This window comes from Vulpes lagopus, chromosome 24 (genome assembly GCF_018345385.1).
Source record: "Vulpes lagopus strain Blue_001 chromosome 24, ASM1834538v1, whole genome shotgun sequence".
In the NCBI taxonomy this organism is placed as follows: Eukaryota; Metazoa; Chordata; class Mammalia; order Carnivora; family Canidae; genus Vulpes; species Vulpes lagopus.
The window spans coordinates 5,635,549-5,656,501 of NC_054847.1; the positions used below are offsets into that span (position 1 = coordinate 5,635,549).

The following is a 20,953-nucleotide window of genomic DNA, read 5'->3' on the forward strand; positions in this document are numbered from 1 at the left end:
GTCATGTGTTCCTTACTTAAACTCTTTGACACTCAGTTTATTTATCAGTAGAAACCTCTGATTTATGGGATCATAAAGATTAAATTAGATGGTTTTATAATCAATCTATACTGGGAACTAAAAATACGTATTAGGGAGACAGAACATAAAGACTCCTAACTCTGGGAAACGAACTAGGGGTGGTGGAAGGGGAGGAGGGCGGGGGGTGGGGGAGAATTGGTGACGGGCACTGAGGGGGACACTTGACGGGATGCGCACTGGGTGTTTTTCTGTATGTTGGTAAATTGAACACCAATAAAAATTAATTTATTAAAAAAATAAATAAAATAAAATAAAATAAAATAAAATAAAATAAAATAAAAATAAAAATAAAAATTTTGCCACATTAAAGCTATTAGATTCAAAGGCTAGGCTTAATACTAATATTGTTCTTTTTCCTTTTTTCTATATTTTAAGTGTCTCCTACATGGGAATTATTAGGAACCCAAAAAGAAAAAAAATGAATAAAATGCATATATACCTAACATGTATGTATACATATCATATATAGGTATATATAAGTAAAGGTTTCTATACATATCCTATACAAGTATTTATAAATGAGTTTGTTTTACATATGTATATAGACATGACATATTGTACCAGCTACATGTAGCCTCTATCAGTATGTACTCTTCAATAAACACATCTCTCCTCATTTGGCAGAACCAGCACACAGAATAGGGTATCTGAACTCAGGGTCATGATCCTGCTTCTCCTTCATCTTCTCTTGACATTTCTCCTTGACTTTCAGAAGCATTAGCTTTGAAGTTAGAGCTACTTGAATTTGGATCCTCCCTGTCAGACCTATGACAAGTTACTTAGTCTTGAAGTCTCCATTCCCTCATTAAATGTGTGGAATAATAACACTGTATTCAGTGGTTGATATGAGAATATAAAATTGTGTGTGAATATACATACACACATAGGCATGTATATGTACATATACGTATGTTAGCGGATGGCACGTGCTGCCTTCACTGTTGGGGTTGTTATTGTACAATTAGTGATATCTCTTGACTCTCTTGTTGGCTGGTCTTCCACACTTGGTTGCAGGGGCTTTGGATCCCCTCTATGCCTTTACACCAAACTTTCAAGGTGTAAGAGTGTAGTATTCCTTATAGTAAGCCATCCTTAGAGCTGCAGAGATTCCCCTCCCCCCCGGAACATTTCTATGGCTGTTTCTGAGAACATTTGCTCTCTGCACTTATGTGAGCTCCAGGGCTCAGGCACTGTTTGCTTCCCACAGTGCTTCCTTTATCACAGGCCCCAGACCCCTATTCTCACTGTTTATAGCTTTCTTCCACCACTCCCCGCCCCTGCTTCCCCTCAGCACCCTGTCCCTAGTGCTATTTCACGGACCTTATGCCTTCTACTCTGGCTGCTCGCCACCCTATCACTCTGACCTCTGACTTCAGGCTTCAGTACCACCTGTTGCCCACCCTATATCTTGAAATCAACTTATTTGGTACAAAATCAAATTCATTCCCTACTAGAATCAATTCCCTCCAGCCTCTTATCTCCATTTTTTCTGTCTTGCATTGGAAGCCTTATCCAGAATGAAAACGTTTTTGACCTGTACTATCCAATATGGTAGCCACTAGCCACATATAACTATTCATCTCTTGAAATGTGGTCAATATGAATTAAAATGTGTTGTAAATGCAAAATGCCCACCGGATTTTGAATATCTGGAATAGAAAAATAATGTAAAATAAATCAATAATTTCTTCTGCTAATTACACATTGAATAGATACTATTTTGGATAAATTGTCACAAATAAGACATGTATTAAAAATCATTTCATGGATTTCTTTTTATGTTTACAAAGAAGCTACTAGAAAATTATAACATTTCCATTGAACAGTATTGCTTGAGTCTATTTTGTTCGTCAGCAATCATTCTTTGCTTTCCCTTCCTTTTTGTATGACCCCATGCTTCTCCCCTCTTTCCTTGACTGGAGAGATATACCTAATGGTCCCCTTGTCTGTAGTCTTCACCTGACCCAGTCAGTTATCTCTACAGTCATGTGGCTAATATTCCTATTATATCCCTTTCCAATCTTCATTCAGTGGAGGTAACGGAGTTCATCTATAAAAGCATGTTGCAAAGTATCCACAACATAGAAGGCCCTCCTTTCTTTCTACCCTCATAGATGGCCCTTCCTGCCATTCCTACCCTTATTCTCATCCTCTCTGCCTTCTCATTGAAATAAGCCTCAACTGCTACATTCCTAAATAGGATTCTCCCCCACTCCTTAAGAATGGTCTCCCTCCATGCTCTTCCCCATCTTCCCAATGACTCCCATCCATGCTGCATCTAAAAAGAAGTGATTCTTTTCCACAGAATATCTCTGAGATTCATATAAGTAGAACTGATTTTTCCTTTCCAGGGTACTTTCCATCTTTCTGGCTTATAAATATTGTCTCTAATTCTACCAACAAGGACATAGCATCCTTAAATGGTAATAGCCACCGTGGCCAACCCCTTTACATATGGATTGCAATATCTGAAAAAGTTGTCAAGCTGGGATAATATATTACGTATTTTGCAGTTGAGAAAGATGGCTCAGAGATTTTGGTCATATAGCCTGACAACAGCATCTCAGCTAGGAGGTGGCAGAGCAGGGGAGTTTGGTTATTCTTTCTTTCTTTCTTTCTTTCTTTCTATCTATCTATGGCTTTGGAGCCTAAAATATTTCCACTGTGCAACACTAAGATTATGGTTTGACATCCATACACTACCCAGTACACTGCTTGGTATTCCTCATCAAATCCTATACACACATGCTTGCATGCAGGTACACACGCACACACACAGGAAAGCATGGAGAAATAAAAATACCATAATACACTCATCCCTGTCTCTCAGCAAAAGTGAAAGGACAGTGGGAATTAGATATAGAAAGATACCTTCAAATAAACTTAGCGAAATTGGGAACTTAAATTATAGAGTGAAAGTTTCCAACCATTTTTATCCTTAGAAATTATGTGGGTACTATTAATTTATTTTTGTTGTTTTCATGCGAAGAGATGGGGAACCTGAGGCTGGCAGATGTTGAGTACCTATTCGGAGGTCACAAGGCTGACACACAGTAGGCCAAGTGCTTGAGCCAAGGCAAACCAAGCCTGGGCTCTTCATCAGCACACTGCTGCCTTCCCTTTGACACAGTTATAGTGAGGGGCCAGGTGGGAAGGAAATCCAGTGTCAGCCCTGACTCTCCATAACAAGTTGAGATGCCATTATGCACAAAGTCTATGTAGACTGACAGGCCTCATCAGTGCAGTTGGCATCCTAAGATTTCTATCAACCACCAAAGTGTTTATAAAGTAACTACTCTAATACATGCATACATACTCTAAGGTAAAAATCTGTTACCCCTGCTGTATTGACTTGTTATGACCTTGGGGGAGTTTCACATCTTCACTGCACAAATCAGTATTACCATATGGAAAATACGTTCTGAGGCAAAGATCAGGTACATGAACGTATCAAAACCGGCACCTACTGTATAAATAAATTACCATATTTCATTGTCTTAAGAGCCAGAAAAGTCTCCTTTTTTAGATGTTTGTTTTACCAACTCCTATAGTTCCTTATGGTAACAAGAAAGTAATAAACTGTAACATACATTTTAACTCACTTTGTAGTGGTTAGCCTAGTCATGAAGTGTCACAGTGAGAAGGACTGGAGAAAATTAAAATATAACCCACTAGGATTAAAAAAACAAAAACAAAAAATAACCCACTAGGATTAAATAAGGGAAATTTGAGGCCCATTAAAATAGAAGTAAGTTACTCAAAATTGCAGAGACTGTGTTGGGGCCAGAAGTGGGACAGTACCTCCCCACTTCCAGTCCTGCCCTTTCCACTCCCAAACTGCTCTCTGCTTACAAGGGTTTCTGCAGCAGGCTTAGTGAAATGCACTTGTTTTATCATGGGTCCTCTGACAAAATATGGACACTGGTGACATTTTACTATTGATTGAGGTGGATTATTCTATTCCTTCAACAACGACTTACTAAAAGTTTGCTAGGTGTCAGGTACTACTATTCTAGGCATTTGGGACATAAAATGGTGAATGAGTAAAAAAAACAAAGTCTCTCCCCCATGGAGCTCGCATTCTACTGGCAGAAGTAGACAGTAAGCAGACAACTAGAAAATATTGGGTAGTAATAACTTCTATGGAGAATACTAAAATGGGATATAGTGATAAAGAATGAAAAACAATATACTTTAGAGGTGTGTAAAATTTAAGTTGAGAACTAAGCATGGGAGGAGGAATGAACGTTTTGAGTAGAGAGAGCAGCTAATGCATTAGTTTAAAACATAGAAAGCTAGCTTGGCATGGAGCAGAATAAAAGGATATAGGGCTCTGTTTAGGGAGCACGTGGGAGAGTGGGAAGTAGGGAGTGGGCTCAGCCTACAGAGCTCTGTAGGCCATGGTAAGGAGTCTGAGTTCTGTCTCAAGGACACTGGAAAGGGTTTATAGCCAGGGTTATATAATCTCATTTTGGAAAAAATAATCACATTGCCTGCTGTGTGAGATAGAAACCATAGGGAGATGGGGTAACAGTGGGGTAGAAGAGAAGCAGGGATGATGCACTTGTCCAGTCTGGAGATGATGAAGTCTAAACTTAAGTGGTAACAGTGGAAGTGAAGGGAAGAGCTGGGGTCAAAGTTAGCTGTGACTGATGAGTTTGAGTGTTTGTTAATATACTGGATGGGAATGGAAATGATAAGGAGGGAATGAGCCATAGGTTTTGGCTTTGAGAAACTGGATAGTGTCGTTTATTGAAATGAGAAAAATAGAAAAATAAATGGAATTGAGCCGTTGCCAGAGGAGGGGAATGGACTATAGACTTAACATTAACACTTTCAACAGTGCTATTAGGTAGGCAAATATCATATTTATAAATACTTAAAATGCAGTCTAAAAGTAAGTAAGCCCATAAAACAGGAGGCAGATCCCAAAATTCAACTTCACCAGACATACAGCGGGATTCTGAGACCCTCTCCTGGCAGCTAGGAGAATGAATGTTCCCTTGCTCTTTTGAAAATATAATAAAATATTGACTAAAATAACCATAGTGTCTTGAATGCCTACTATCAGCAAGACACAGCACCTATCTTACTACATTTACAGATAAGGAAACTGAGGCTTAGAAAGTCCATGTAACATACTCATACTCTCAGAGTTAAGAAGTAGAAAAAGTAAATTTCATGCCATTTTCTTTGATTCCAAAATTCATGCTACTTTCATGTAGCTGCCACTGTATTACATCTTAAGATTAGAAAATAGAACACTTTTACCTTTAAGTACATTCAAAATAAATTAAGCGAACACAGTCTTTCATAGAGCAATGAGAAAAATAAAATCTTTATCTCATACGGGGTTCAGTTGTTGATTCTTGAGCAATCCATGTTAACTACCAAAGTAATTAATGGTCTAGAAAGCAATTCATTTGCAATCAGACACATATTATCTCTCGAATTTATGTGGGATATTTTTTGTTTTCCTTAGACACATACCCACATCTCTAGCTCAACTAAGGTGTATGTCTTCTTTGTAAAATCCACCGACTTCTAATTTTGACTTTATGTCCCCAGCAAAACACCAAGAATGAATTATTAGGACCTTCGGAGAGGTGGCTTTCAAGCACAGTAAAATGCACTGACTTGATTCATGTGATAGTCTCTTTATATTTTTTAAGACCTATGGTAAACTCTTATAAACACATTTTAGCCATACTACTTTAAGGGCAACAAAAAGTCCATAAGAGGGAAAAAATGGAGAGTCAGACACATTTCCTGCCTGAACTAAAACTGACTCATCGATGGCCAGCAGGATATCAAAGTGTAAGCTCCAGTCCAGAGTTGGAGAGATGTGGGTGTGACTCCTAGTTCTGCCTGCCATTAGCTCTATTTTATTAGAGTAGTTGACTATCCATGAAAAATTTTGAAGAAAACATGGTAGTTTTAAAGCATGTTCATACACTCACCCCATGCAAAAAATGGAATGAAATTCTCCTCCCATTCAATATGGGCCAGCCTGAATGACTGTCTTCTAATAATTAGAAAGTGACAGAAATAATAATGTATAATTTTCAATACTGGGTAATAAAATGCAGTATAGGTCCCACCTGCCCCTCTCCCTCTATTGGGATGTTTGTCTCTGAGACTCAGCCACTGTGTTATGAGAAAATGAAGCAGCCACATGGAAAGACCATGTGCCCAACTGAGGACCCAGACAGCACCAACTGAGTGAGTGAGTGAGAGCCCTGGAGGACAGCAGCCCCAGCCCCAGCCCCAGCCCTGATGACCCAGGTTGGAGCCGAGATGGGTAAGTCCTACTGGTACCTAACCACACTGCAGACGGGTGGGCAAGATGGATGTTATTGTTGTTTTAAAACATTAAGTTTATGGTGGTTTGTTACCTAAAAATTGATAATCAGAACAAAAGATAAACCTTTTCTTCGGTACCTGAATGCTCCTTTTATTATATTCCTTCCCTCTGTAAGAACTTTTCTTCTTGTTTTAAGTAGTACGATTAAAATATGGCATAATGAAAGGACCATGATGGACTTTGGGATCAGTTCTGTCTATCTATCTATCTATATCTATCATCTATCTCTCTATCTCTCTATCTCTCTATCTATCTATCACATGTGTATGTGCATGTGGGCATGCATGTGTGTGTGTATGTGTGTGTGTGTTGCAGGAAAGGAGGGAAGGACGGAAGAAAAGAAAGAAAGAAAGAAAAAGAAAGAAAGAAAGAAAGAAAGAAAGAAAGAAAGAAAGAAAGAAAGAAAGAAAGGAAGGGATCAAGGAAAGAAGGAAGGGAGGGAAGAAGTGGGTATGCTGCAGAGGACAAAGATTCCAGCTCCAAAGGTGACCTCTAGAATTTATAAGTGTGGTGGAGGTAAGTGGCAAGTAGTGAAATAATGGGTGAAGGAGCCAATGCAACCTCAACTCAGTGTAACTGGGGGAACAAGTACAAAAATATTACCATGAATCAGAAGTAACCAGAGGGGCCTCTGAGCCTTCTGCTTAGAGTGCTGAGCTAGACTGTGTGGATCAGGACTATATGAGACAAGGCTTCTGTCCTCAGGGAGCTCATAGTTATTTTTAGTTCACCAGGCTTAGGAAGTGACCTAAAATGTCTATGGTTGTGGCAAATTATGGATACCTTGTTTAGCCTGACTTAAATAAACTAACAAATTCTTTGGACTTGAAATAAGAAGAGAAAGAGTAATCCTTGCTTCTATGTTCCAGTGACTTTCCCCTGTACACTTAGAATAAAATTGATAGCACTAGGGCTGTCATGATCTGGTTTCTGGACATCCCAGCCTCATTCTCCTGTCACTCTCATTTACTCTTCTCTCTCTACTAGCCATACTGGCCCTCTTTCAATTCCTCTGCCTGGAATCTTCTGCCTCAGATATCATATGGCCCACACCTTCTCTCCAACAGGACTCTATGGCACACCCCTCCCCCCCTAAACTAGGAGGCTTTGCTGCCCTTTCATGAAATAGAACTCCCCATGCCTGGTCACTCTCAGGCTTCTTTTGCTTCTTGATTTTTCTTCCTTATGTTCATCATGAATTGAATATGTTTGGGGGTGGGAGTGCGTGTGTGTGTGTGTGTGTGTGTGTGTGTGTGTGTTTGATCTGTCTCTCTCATACTCCTGCTACAATCATGTGGGCAGGAACTCCATTTTTTCAATGTTTCATTCCCACTGGATAGAAAAGTATGTGTCACATAACGGAAAATCAATAAATCCTTACTGTTTGAAAGAAAATGTAATCATCTGCTAATTGGTCATGATTGGTACAAATACTGGGGACAAAGAGTTAGTTTTAAACTCTTTAAAGTATCCTGAAAAGCTCCTTTTTTTTCTATCCATAATTTGACTTTTCTCCATCATAATTCCTTACCTAGATTTCTAAGGCTGATCATTCATTTTATACACATCTGAAGCCAAATATTACAAATGGGCATGAGGGTTTATATACACAAGTACATTTACATTACATTTTATATTTGGACATATAAAAAGTATATATAGTTACATAACATATATTATATAGTATGTGCTCCATACTGCATAGGGTATATACAACCCTACAGTGCATAGTATGTATATATAATATATCCATTCATGATGTGCTCTATATTTATATATAATCTAAACTACATATCACATATTATATATATAGCCTAGTTAGCCATATACTCACTAAAATATCATCAATTAAGGGAAAAGAAGAAGATAGAAAGTTTTGGAAGTCTTTAAAAGAAATTGGACTTCAGGGGTATCTGGGTGGCTCAATTGGCTATGCACCTAACTCTTGATTTTGGCTCAGATCATGATCTCAGGGTTATTATAGATGAAGCCATGTCAGGCTCTGTGCTGGGTGTGGAGTCTGCTTAAAACCCTCTCTCTGTGTGTCTGCCCCTCCCTCTCCCTCTCCCTCTCTAAAAAAGAAAAAAAAAACAAAGAAGAAAGAAAGAGAAGAAAGAAAGAAAGAAAGAAAGAAAGAAAGAAAGAAAGAAAGAAAGGAGAAAGACAAAGAGAGATGGAGGAAGGGAGGGAGGGAGGAAAAAATAGGATTTCAGTGCTTCCAAATCCTTGGGAAAACAAGTAGGTAAAGCAACAAAGCCATTGACCCCAGGTGGAAACCACTCAAGTGCCTGCCTATCTGAATGAAGAATGAATGAATGAATGAATGAATGAATGATGTTTGCCCATACGAGTAGGGAAACAAGGACTTTGAAGCACTTTACCACACTGAATAATTAGTTCTACTGAGGAAACTAGTCTTCATGGCAAACTTGTTTGCATGACTGATTTGCTTGGCAAATGCTTTCTCTTCAGAACCAAAGTAAACTCCAGCTCAAGCTGTCCTGTGGCTATTAGATTTCAAAGTAATGGACTCTCAATTTTCATACGTATTTTCAAACCATTTCAGTGGTTTCATGTCTCAATCATGACTTCTTACCTCTGCCTTAGAGAGCTCACAGCTTTATTGGGAAGAGTATTCCCGAGTAGACTTCCATTATACAGACTGGTAAGTGCAAAAGGTACATACACCAGATACACTCCAATGAGAAAATCGAATGAGGGAACTCTTGGAGACTATGGAAGACAGTTTTTGGATAGGCAGGACTTTCCACCCTCATTCCCAGCAGGGACCGGGGCACTGGGCTTCCCCCAGGTAACCACCTGCCTATACCCTTTCAATCTTGTCTCCCTTGCAGAGGTAAGTTGTGGATTATAGAGCTAATTGGCCACATAATTAAAGCATCCTCCAGACTGTGGATTCCATATTTCTTTCTGCATCTTCTGTGTGAATGTTTCATGAGCTGGGTTCTGTTTTATTTCATAAGTTCATCACATGTTACCTTCAGGACCCTGGCCTTGGGCAAAATTCCTGTGAAGATGCTGACCATGACAATGGTCTGAGCTCCAGCAGGGTAACCCTTATTCCTAGGGTCAAGTGGCCACCTCCACTCCTGGTGACAGAGAGCACGGGTAGGCTGATGATTCCTGTCTTGGAAACTTCTCTGTAGCACAGGATTGTAGGCCCTGCACAATGCTCAGGATAGTAAGTAGAAGCATAGGGAAGACAACTTGAAAGATGCACAGGGATAGCAAAGATACCTTTCCCATGGACCTCTGTGGCTTGGAATTCTGGTTCTTCAGAGAGCTTCTAGCATAAACTTTCAGTTAAAGAGACAGATGACACATTCCATTGGCTGGCACTTATCAGCAGCTCTGGGCAAGAATATCAGAGGAAACTGTCAGAAAATGACAGTGTCATGGTTCAATCACTGACTGAATGAAAAATACACAGTGGTGAACCAACCAGGCCTGAACTTAGCCTGCCTGACCTTCTTTACCTTCTCCCTTTGCTGCTCCTGGATGAATGGAACCAAAGCTGGAGCTGAGAGCCAGCAGGAAGAGGCTCTAGGAATGCTGTTGTGGGGGTCCTCCAGGCCACCCTGGGAAGGGGTGCATGAGCAACTCATCAAGGATGCTACAAAACTTTTGTAGCTACCCAGGAATTTGCCCTAACTCAAGCTGCTGTGACAATCCCAGGGCCTTGACAGATGGGGGATGTGTCACCACTTTTATCTTTTTATCTCCATTTTCTTACAGAATAAGGAAATTCATAGAAACTCATGTTTACCCTGACTGCTTGATTTCCCTCTAACTTCTGGGTCTTTGAGATTTGCAGGGTATATCAGAAATAGTATCCTTGCTTTGACCATAGGTGAAGTCTGGTCCAAGAACCTGATCTGCCCCTCCACAGCATCTTCTTGTTTCTGAACTTCTGTTTCCTCAAGTGCGAGATGCGGATAACAACCCTTACTGTGCAGAGCCCTTGTCTGGATTAGAAATAATGCTTATATGGCTCCCCAGACATAGCTGCAAACATGAGAAATGCTTAGTCGTTGGTGGCCATTTGAAAAGTTATTTATTTTTCCCTCATCTTGCCTTCTTTTATTTCCTCTCTATATTATCTTTGTGTGTAATATGGAGGAGAATCTATAACAAATAAAGCATCCTCCACATTCTCTTCATATTGATTTAAGTCCACAGTCACCATAATTTAAAACACTTTATAGCTTCTCCTAACCCTGACTACCAGTAGAAACTCCCTCCAATAACCTAAAGGAATCATACTATACATTGTTTTAATTAAACAAAATTATAATTGTCTTTGACCTTCTTCTGCATCTTTCAAATTACCAAAGGGAAAATAAGATATACGTTGCTGACAAGTAGGTACTTAATCCTACTGTATTCTTGGGAGTATAAATTGGCACAAATTTGATATGTTGCAGAAGTCAATATGTCAAAAACCTTAAAAATATGTGCACTCTTTGCTCTGATAATGGCACCTCAAGGAATTTATCCTAAGGATATAATCAGCTTTGCTCATAAAGATCTATGGGCAAAAAATGTTCTGGCAGCATCTGTATTACAAAAAAGAGAGAACTAAATGTCCAAAATAGATTTGTGAATTTTGTATATCCATTGTGGTATGTCCATACAATGAAGGAGAATCTATAGCAAATAAAGACTCCTCCACATTCTCATATTATCTGTTGTTAATAGACATTATGATATGGAGTCATATTTATTGATATGGAAAGATATGTTTACCATGTACATGTGTGTATATGTGCATGTGTGTGACAAAGTAATAAAACAGTATCACTGGGGGGCTCTGGCTTCAGCAGGTAAGGGAGACACTTGTTCATCTCTTCCATACAGCAGGTAGGTAAGTAGGAGATGGCCTCTACTCATCTCCCCTTTCTGTGGTCTTTTCCATAGGAAAGGGGTTGCCTAAATAATTAGAGAAATGAGAAAAACAACTCTGCAAGTGTGTGCCTATATGTCTTTTCAAATTCATATGTCAAAATCTTAACCTTCAATATGATGATATTAGGAGATAGGGCCTCTGGGGGGGGGGGTAATTAGGTCATGAGGGCAGAGTCCCCATGAATGGGATTAGTGCATTTCTAAAAGGGGCTCCAAAAGATCTCTCATTCTCTTTCTGGCACATTAGGATATAAGAACAAGTGAGGTGTCTGGGACTTGAAGACGGTCTTCACCAGAATCCAACTATGTTGGCACACTGATCATGGAATTCCAGCCTCTGGAACCATGAAACATAAATTTCTGTTTTCTATGAGCCCATCAATCTATCATATTTTGTTATAGCAACTCAACAAAGGCAGTATGCTAGGCCCTGGCTCTGGGATTCATGTGCCTACAATGGTGCACATTGTTGTCTCTGCCCCTACTTCTGTGAAGTAAGTGCAACTGAGTCAGTGCTCATCCCCATACTGAGGGGTGTGGAGTTGGGGCCATATTTCTATGGGGCTCTCTTCTCAGTCCCATCCCCCAAACAAGCAGCACCTGGTATATACCATTCTACAATCCAGCTCACCAGAAAAGAGTAGACGCTCTGTATACATGCTTATTGTGGTCCATCTCCCTCATTTGTTTCATAACCCATGGAAGAAAAGAGGATTAATGAGTTTCTCAACCCCAACATTCACTGTGTTTTTGTGAATGTGCAAAAAATGGAAAAATGTCAGGGCATCTGGGTGGCTCAGAGGTTGAGCATCTGCTTTTGGCTCAGGTCATGATCCTGGCTCTTGGGACTGAGTCCTCATCAGGCTCCCCGTAGGGAGCCTGATTCTCCCTCTGCCTGTGTCTCTGTCTCTCTCTGTGTCTCTCATGAATAAATAAAATATTTTTTAAAAATGGGAAAATGTCTGGAAGGATGCACACCTAAATGCAGCATTTGTGTCTCTGAGTAGTGAGATTATCTATATGCATGAGTCATGATTATTATTCTATTTACACCATTAAAATAGAAATAAAGTGATTCTTTGAGTTTGTGTCTCATTACAGTACAAATTTGGACCTTCCCTGCTGGGATGGAAGCTATGAAAGAGGAAAGAAATAAGACCCCAGTGTTTGTTGAGCACAGGATGAGTACCAGGCACAGTACAAGGAGTGCGGACTACATTTTTTCCTGCAGTCCTCATATCAGTCTTATTAGTTCAGGATTTTTGTGTAAATTGCTCAGGTGCTGAAATTGCTAGTGGAAACTTAGCAACTTGTACAAGTTTCTATAGGTAGGAAAAACAGAGTCACTCTCAATATGGCCTGCCCCCAAAATCCATGCTTTCATACTTGAATACACTCAGGGAATTCATGACAGTTGAATTATAACAACAGCAACCATAACAGCAAAAACATCCACAAAGTCAATAGTATCATGAAATTGGTATCACATAATACATACACTAAAGGAAATCCATGGTCTGAATGAACAGAATCCCACTTTTCCTAAAATTCCATCAAACTCAATTCTGAGAAAACTAGAAACCACACAATGAAACGAGGGTAGGTTAGTTTTCTGGACACGGGTGCTCTGAATAGTGACAATAGTGACAGGTGCAGGCTCGAGAGCCAGGACGGAGAGAAATACAAACAATATACACACGGAGCCTCTCAAGCAGCACCACCTAAGAACACGGGGAAGAGGGGCAACCACTGCTGCCTCAGATCTAATCAGCCCTGCAAGCATGGCTGGGTCTGAGGAGACTACAATAATTGATTTTCACAATGATGATTCTGAGTCATCAAGAAAAGGTTACATTTTATGTTCAGAGCTCTCTGTTTAAGAAGGCAGGGAAGCATGTAATCCATTTGAGAAAGATTTTCATTTCAAATGGTTAAAAATTCTTTGAAAACATTTTTGGTGCTTAAAGGGATAAGTGACAGTTATCTGGAAAATTCACTTATGTGGAACAACGTCTTTCCTAAAGATTCTAGATCAGCGAGGCGGCGTGTTCTATTTAGTTAGGCTTCTATCGCTTCTCCTTTGTTGACATTCCACTGTTTAATCTTCTCAAGCCTTTCAAAATTCCTAACCTCCAAGCATGGGGTTATAAATGTCTTGGGGTTACAGATTGTGACACCATTCTTGGATATTCCACACCCCTATGACCCTCAGCTTGTGTGTGTGTGTGTGTGGTGGGGGGTCTGCTGTCTGCATGCACACGCGCACATGCACCATGGAACACAGGATGAAGATATTCACAGAAATGACCGATTCCCAGGGGACTCATGAACTTTGACACAGCCCTCTTGACATTCTGTGAAAACCCTTTTGGGTTTTGGGAAGTGGTCCTAGAAGTTTTTTTGTTTGTGGATTTGTTTTGTTTTTCCTAAAAGCAAACTTTATGTTTAAAAAGAGTCATTTCCATCGAGACCCACATTTTCCAAGCAACATTAGTTCTGTACACACACGGGGCTGCCCTCTTCCCTCTGCACCTCTTGCCTTGGACATGACTCACTGTTCTTTGGCGAATGTGCAGAGATCCTTCATGCTTTCTAAGATGCTGTTCCCTTTCCCAGAAACGTTCCTTCCCACCTCCAAACCATCTATATCTAGTTCAATGCTCTCTTCAAGTGCTATTGATTTCAAGCAACTCCTCATTCTCTCAGTTGTTGAAGGATGTGTGTTGTTACCATTTTCTCTTTGAAGATTAGGATGGGACCTTGAGAGGTTACCTTGAGAGACTTCCTTTTGGTCATACCTGGGAATCGGAGCCAGGATGAGTACATCCCCAGTCCTGTCTTGGCTTCATTTCTTTCCACCACACAATGAACAACCATCACTGCACCCCACCTTGTGGGCAAATACCCTTCTCCTTGACATTCCATGTTTTCCAGGGCTATCTGTGGTCACCCTGTGCAGCTCACACAGAGGGCTGGGGGTGAGCCTTACCTGGCGTGTTGAGCAAGCGGGACCTTCTACAATGGTAGGCCACTTCCTGTTCACAGTGCTCTGAACTGTCAATCATGGCTTCCAGCTGCTCCATGCTGCCACCATAATCCAAAGCCATGGTGTAGGGCTTCTCCGGGTTGGCGCCCCGCACATGGGTCAGCTCTGTATTGTTGTGCTGCACTGATGTCCAAATCTTGTCCTCTATCCAGAAAACACAACCCAAGGCAGGAAACATTAAAAAGAAGGTCAAAAGAGGTTCATACTTCTATAATTCAATAAAGCTGGGGGTGGGCAGGTGGGGAAGAGGATCATACAAGTAATGCGATGCTTGACTCAACACGGGACAAATAATCTACCGGAGTGCTCCACTTATGCAAATTCAAATGACCGGAGAATTTCTGTTTCTCATAGAGCTCCACCCAGAGTTAGTACAGGGGTTAATAATCATAGGAACTAAGTTTGTGGGGCCCATTATGCTAAGCATTTAATGCCCATAATTTTAAACTGGCATCACCTAAACTGGAAGGAAGTTAGAAACGCCGTGCTAGAAATGAAGGAAAAGTGAATGACCGAAACTGAGCAGCTTACCCATGTGCAAGTGACCAAGCAAGAATAGGAACCAAGGATGTCTGACTGCAAAGCCCATACTTCCAGCTACTCACACACACTTCCCCACAAGACAAACACTAGAACAGACGACCATCTCGCAGATACACAGGGATCACACCGAGTGTTTACTATACACAGAAAGACCTGCATATAGAAAGTTAACTATCAAATACACCTAATTAGCAAGGATGAGATTGCGTGATCCACACTGTACATGCAAGACACTTAACTGAAGTTCCTTTTAAAAAAAAATTCTCTCTGCTGCCTCTATTTGCCAAAGAAATATTTTAAGAGTTTTACAATAAAATAACATGCAGAGATGAGGACCTTCGCATCAGGATTGGAGGACACATTTTACCCATTACAGGTAAGAATGGGAGGTGAGGAGAGAGGAGAGAAATTTGAGTTTTACAGCTTGAGACATGTGTATTTGGCACCTATCTCTGCCAACAACAAGCTTGGAAAAAATCACTTCAGTTTTCTAGGGCTCAGTTTTATTATCGAAAAAAAAAAAAAAAGACAGCAATCCCAGTAGCAGGGCTGTTACTATGGAACAGCAACCAAACATGAAGTTGCAAGGCACTATCTGAGATCTATCAGACATTCTGTACTAATAACCTAGACTAAAACATTTACTGCAATTGGACATAGAATCTCATTCCGAACATGCTCACAAATAAAGCAAAGGAGGAAATAGGAAGACTCAAAAAGCTTTTGTCATCCGAGAATCTTGCCCACATAATAACATCATTACTCTTCATAGATTCTCAGAGCTGAAAAATAACTTAACATAGCTATCATGTGGTTTCCCTCCTACTTCACCCTCCTAATTTTTATAAAGGAGGAAACCAAGGGCTAGGAAGTAAAGAAATGACCCAAGTCATATCTATTAAACAACAGTGATCAGCGCCCACATTAAAAGTAACTATTATTAATTTGTACTACTAATAAGCAGGATCACAACTGTAAGCATATTTATCAAAAAAGGAAAAGCACAGGCAACCAAGATCCCCGGTTTTAATACTTTCTCTACCCTAACTCTGTACGTGACTTGGAAGAAGTAATGTCACTGCTTGCACTTCTATTTCCCTATATTAGCAGAGGCGAGAGAAAGAAAATTTGGTTTCCATTATCCCTAAAGTATTTTCCAACCACAGAGAAGGAACTATTTCTTGAAGCAAAATTATTAAACCCTATTCAAGTATTCTGATTAAGCTTCAGACTATTTCCTAAAACCAGCCCAATGATAACCACGTCTCCAATGTTTAATGGAGGTATAAAACATTTTCTATAAAGTCTAAAAAACAAATCAGAAAGAAGGTTATTAATTCGGACTTTAAAGTAATAATAGGACATTATTTCTAATTGGTAAAAATAATATTACACAGGTAGTTAACCTATAACACCGAAAATGTCAGTACTGATGAGACAAACTCTGTTAAATTACCAAAGAAAGGTAATTGTTTAATAACACAATATCATAGAGAGAAATAAAGACTGACAGTTCCGAAATGTCCATGGTATGTAGAAGAAGAAAAGAACCACCAATTTAATGTATAATACTAGGTGTTGTGTTACTGTTTCATGTGAGGGCATTTTACGTGCCTTATTTCCGGTGTACATAGCAATCCACCATGGGAGATGTCAACATAGATAGATAAATAGAGACAGAAAGACACAGATATTGACACAGCCATATGTATAGACACAGACACATCCATAGAGGTACAGATATACGAAGGCTTAGAGAGAGAAAAATAAACTTGTTCCCAGTCTCACTGTGTCCAATCTGATGCCAGAAACGGTCCGCATAGTATCATTAAATCACACGAATTTAGATTTCCCTCCAAACATACACAGATTCTTATATCCATATATCCATTCATCTGATTATTCATACATTCACTCATTGATTTGCTTATTCATTTACTCACAGACTCATATTGCCAGAATCATATTCTATCTTTAGCAAGATGGAAAAGGAAAACGTGTGGGAGAGACAACCTCTCATCTTAAAGCCATTAATGTTGCCAACTCTGCCTTCTGGAACCTAAGGATGCATGGAAGTCCTAATAGCTCAACTATTGGCACCTTTTGACGTATGCAAATATACACAAGATACAAAGGAACAATTAAGAGCTCCAAAGTGCTCCCCATGACTCACAAAGACATCACAACCCCTGCATACACAGTATGAGAGACACAAGGAGAGGTGATGATGGGAAACCGAGAGCCTCTTAGCTGGCTTTCCTTTCAGAGATGCCCTTTGTCCTTTGATTATTTTTTCCTCCTGGGAGATAGCAGAAGACAGATTGAAAAGAAGGAGGTAATTGGATGCTATTTCTTTTCACTTTCTGCTTTTTTTTTCTTTTTCCCCCCTCTATTTCATTGGTAGCAGGTGCAGATTAAGCCCTGCACTCTGACAAAATATTAAAGGCTAGGGGTCAATGCCGCTCATGAAAGTTGGCTTTCGTGCTTGATGCTCCCAGTGTCTCTTCTAAGATGGGGACAGGTAGTTTTAGCTAGGGAATGTCTATGTGAAGTTTACCTCTAAGGATTTTCAAACAAGTAAGATTCATTTTGAACCATCTTTTAGGTGGATAGAGGTGGGAACCCATTCATGGAACAGCATGCACATGGCTTAACTGAATATTGCAGGCATGAAGCTAAATGTTAAAGATGGTCAATTTAGTCAATGGGCATGTGGATATTTATGGACACAGAAGGGGCTCTGCTGTTACAAGACCTGGATGTGTATGCCAACTTGACACTTACTGGTTAACACTAGCCTTGGTCAAATCATTACTTCTCTAGAGTTCAGTTTCCTCATCAGTAGTATTTGGAAAGCAGAAATCATGTCAACCATTTAGGGTGGTTGTAAGGATTGAGGGGGTTTGTGTGAGAAGGTCCATTATTAACTAAATTATTAAGTGTATCATCTCTTTCCTAAGGATCCCACAGATATCACTTGGTACTATTATTGACAATAGCATCAAGGAGGAGATGGCTTCTGGTGGTTCTCACAAGAGTTCTTACTAACGGGGTTCTTTCCCAGAACATAAAGTAAGACATATGAGGCACTTGGAGGGGGTGGGGGCAAACTGAGACTGGTCCTCTCTCTCTCTCTCCAGATCCATGGGGAAAACACACCAGTTTCAAGAGACCTGGAACAGGAAATTCATCCTTTCCACAGTTCTGTGAACTTGAACTCTTACACAAACCTTTAGAGGTTTACCTATAACTTAAGAAAGTCCGGTTACACTCAGGGTCGGAGGAGTAAATTATCTAAATTCTATGATTGGGAGAATTCTAAAATTCTCCAAGCTCCAAGCTCCATCCTCTGCTGGTCTGCCTCCAAACCAGACCATCTACCACAGGCATATATTCTCATCTCTAGAGATGAATCTAGGACTTCAAGGTCCCATGAGACTGCCTGGCTCTAGAAATCTGCCTGTCTGATTGGAAAATGTGTTCTGCTACACCTCAGTAGTGAAGCTTTGGGCAAGTTATTAACCTCTGAAATTTCTGCTTTGGAAAATGGGATATTGATATCAATCTTTCTATCCATGATAATATGGCATCACATTTCACATGGACATGTAACAGTCTGTCTGGCATGCAAAGGAGTAAAGAATCTATGTTTTGAAACTTTTTTACAACATGAGACTGAGGACCCGGACTTCATTCCTTAGGGAATTGAGGGTGGGAAGCTCATCCAGGAAATGAGGTTAACAAGTGGGCTTCACTGCAATTTCTTGTAATACAGCTATTGTGGTGTATAATTACTTATTACTATCTTGTTCAATTATCTTTACACTTTAGAAGAGTCTCCTGTGTCTCTATATGTATTTGTGTCCCTTTCATTTCCTGAAATTTTGTCAGTGGGATTTGCTGGTTAGTCCTCACGGTCCCAGAAACCTGGCAAAAGCACTGCTTTTGCTACTACTTTTTTGCCACTCAGTTCCTTCTCCATTATTTCTTAGTGTATACTACCGTTCAGTCCCCTAATGAGAAGCACAGCCCTATCTTTCTAACTTGTTCAAAAGAATACATGTATTCAACTATCCAAGACAAATTCCCTGCTTAAGGGAACACTGTATTTGGAGACTTTTGAACTGGCAGCAGGAATTTATTCAATTCACTAAGGATCTTAGTTAGTTTAAAGTAACAATAACTATATATTTGCTTTTTTATGTGATACATAGTTTGCAGATATTTTCTACCGTTTTACAGACTCCATTTTTTAATTTGTTGATAGTTTCCTTTACTGGGCAGAAACATTTTTGGTTTGATGTAATCCCACTTGTTGAGTTTTGTTTTTGTTGCCTGTAATTTTGGTGTCCCAGCCAAAAAATTATTGCAAAGACCAAGGCGAAGGAGTGACTTCTTTGTGTTTCTAGGATTTTTACGGTATCAGGTCTTATGTTTAAGCCTTTACTTTATTTCGAGTTAATTTTTGTGAATGGTATAAATAGGGACCCAATTTCTCTCCCTCTCTCTCTCTCTGTCTCTTTCTCTCTCTCTCTCTCTCTCTCTCTTTTTTGCATGTGGCTATCTTGTTTCCCCACCACCATTTGTTAAGAGACTATTCCTTTCTCCGTTGAGTGTTCTTAGCTCCCTTGTCAGATACTAATTGAACACATCTGTGGGGTTATAATTCTGGGCTCTCCATTTTGTTCTGTTGATCTATGTGCCTATTTTTTTATGACAGTACCATACTGTTTTAATTACTAGAGCTTTGAAGAAATCGGAGGATGTTGTTTGAGGATGCCCAATGTACTGGATGAGTGTAAATGATCTCATAACCCAGACCCCCCACCAGTTATTTGCCACCTTTATGCATAAAGGAATTATAGGCCATGGAGCATCAAGGAGCATATGCGATAAAATTCTAAAACATCATTTCATAGACATAACAATGTATTGTTATGGAGGCTAGCAAGCCATTTCTCAAACTACATTGTGAATTAAGTTTTGAAGGCTATCTTCCCATAAAGCTATGAGATCTCCAAAATATGAAGTATATTATTCATTCTTATGTTCAAATATGTACCCAGTTAATGCTGCGCCAGCCGCAAGAGTACCTGCTCAGATGGATAATATACTGCCTAACTCTCTAAAAGCTTATCGTTGTTATGGGGTAAAATTGTGTACAGAAGAATGACAAATGTCTCAGGCTATTATAAGTACTCTTGAAATTACTACAAGTAAGTGAGCCTGCCCAGAGACCTGGTGGGGGCAGGGTTGGGAGTGGATGTCAGAGGACATGGCCCAACAGAGACTGCAATGTTTGCCTTGAGAATGGGCAGATCTATTGAAGTCTTTCATCCTCAGACCACCAAGGGGGCCACTGAGCACTTTGTAGGATTTCAGGAAGTCATTGTCAAACAAGGAGATTAGTTAATCACTATCTTTTGTCTCTAAAAGGTTTTTTCTTCTAGCCTTTTCAAAGCCACTCCTCTATGCATATGTAGTGATCCAAATGTAAAAGAGGTTTCAAGTTATAAGATCCACATACACAAACACGTATACACATTCCATATGGCCACCAGCAATATCAACAACAAGAGAAAAGAAAAAGAAGTCACACAAAGTGCTAGCACAGTAATGATGAGATATTTTTGAACATTCTGTATCTTCATCTCTGTTGTGAAATCTTTTCCAGTTGTCCTCCAAGAAAGCCCTCTATGAACCCTCATCCCGGGTCTCTCTGTGACCTGCTAGTTTCACTTGCTCTCATTTCAGAAACCGTAAACTGTTTACATACAGAGCCACAATTTAATTTTCTTTCATATTCCTTCTCTCATTCTATCTGATTGCTAGTATGATGATGATGATCATTATTATTATTAACAATAGCAGTAATTGCAGATGATGTAAGCTGTTCTGTTACCATGGATATCATCACTGAGAAGAAAGAACAAACTAAAGGAAAGTAAAAAAAAAAAAAGAGAGAGACAGAGAGGGAAGAAATAACTCTGATT

The 20,953-nt window shown here is 39.8% G+C and overlaps 1 protein-coding gene across 3 annotated transcripts in view; it reads right to left on the reverse strand.

The window, feature by feature from the left end:
* The window catches only part of CNTNAP5 (contactin associated protein family member 5), a 792,545-nt gene that overhangs the window by 233,037 nt on the left and 538,555 nt on the right, over positions 1-20,953 (reverse strand). For all 3 annotated transcript variants that reach the window (XM_041739874.1, XM_041739876.1, XM_041739875.1), the window contains exon 13: positions 14,361-14,561. In XM_041739874.1, coding sequence (XP_041595808.1) covers positions 14,361-14,561 — 201 coding nt within the window. The remainder of the gene's footprint in view (positions 1-14,360; positions 14,562-20,953) is intronic.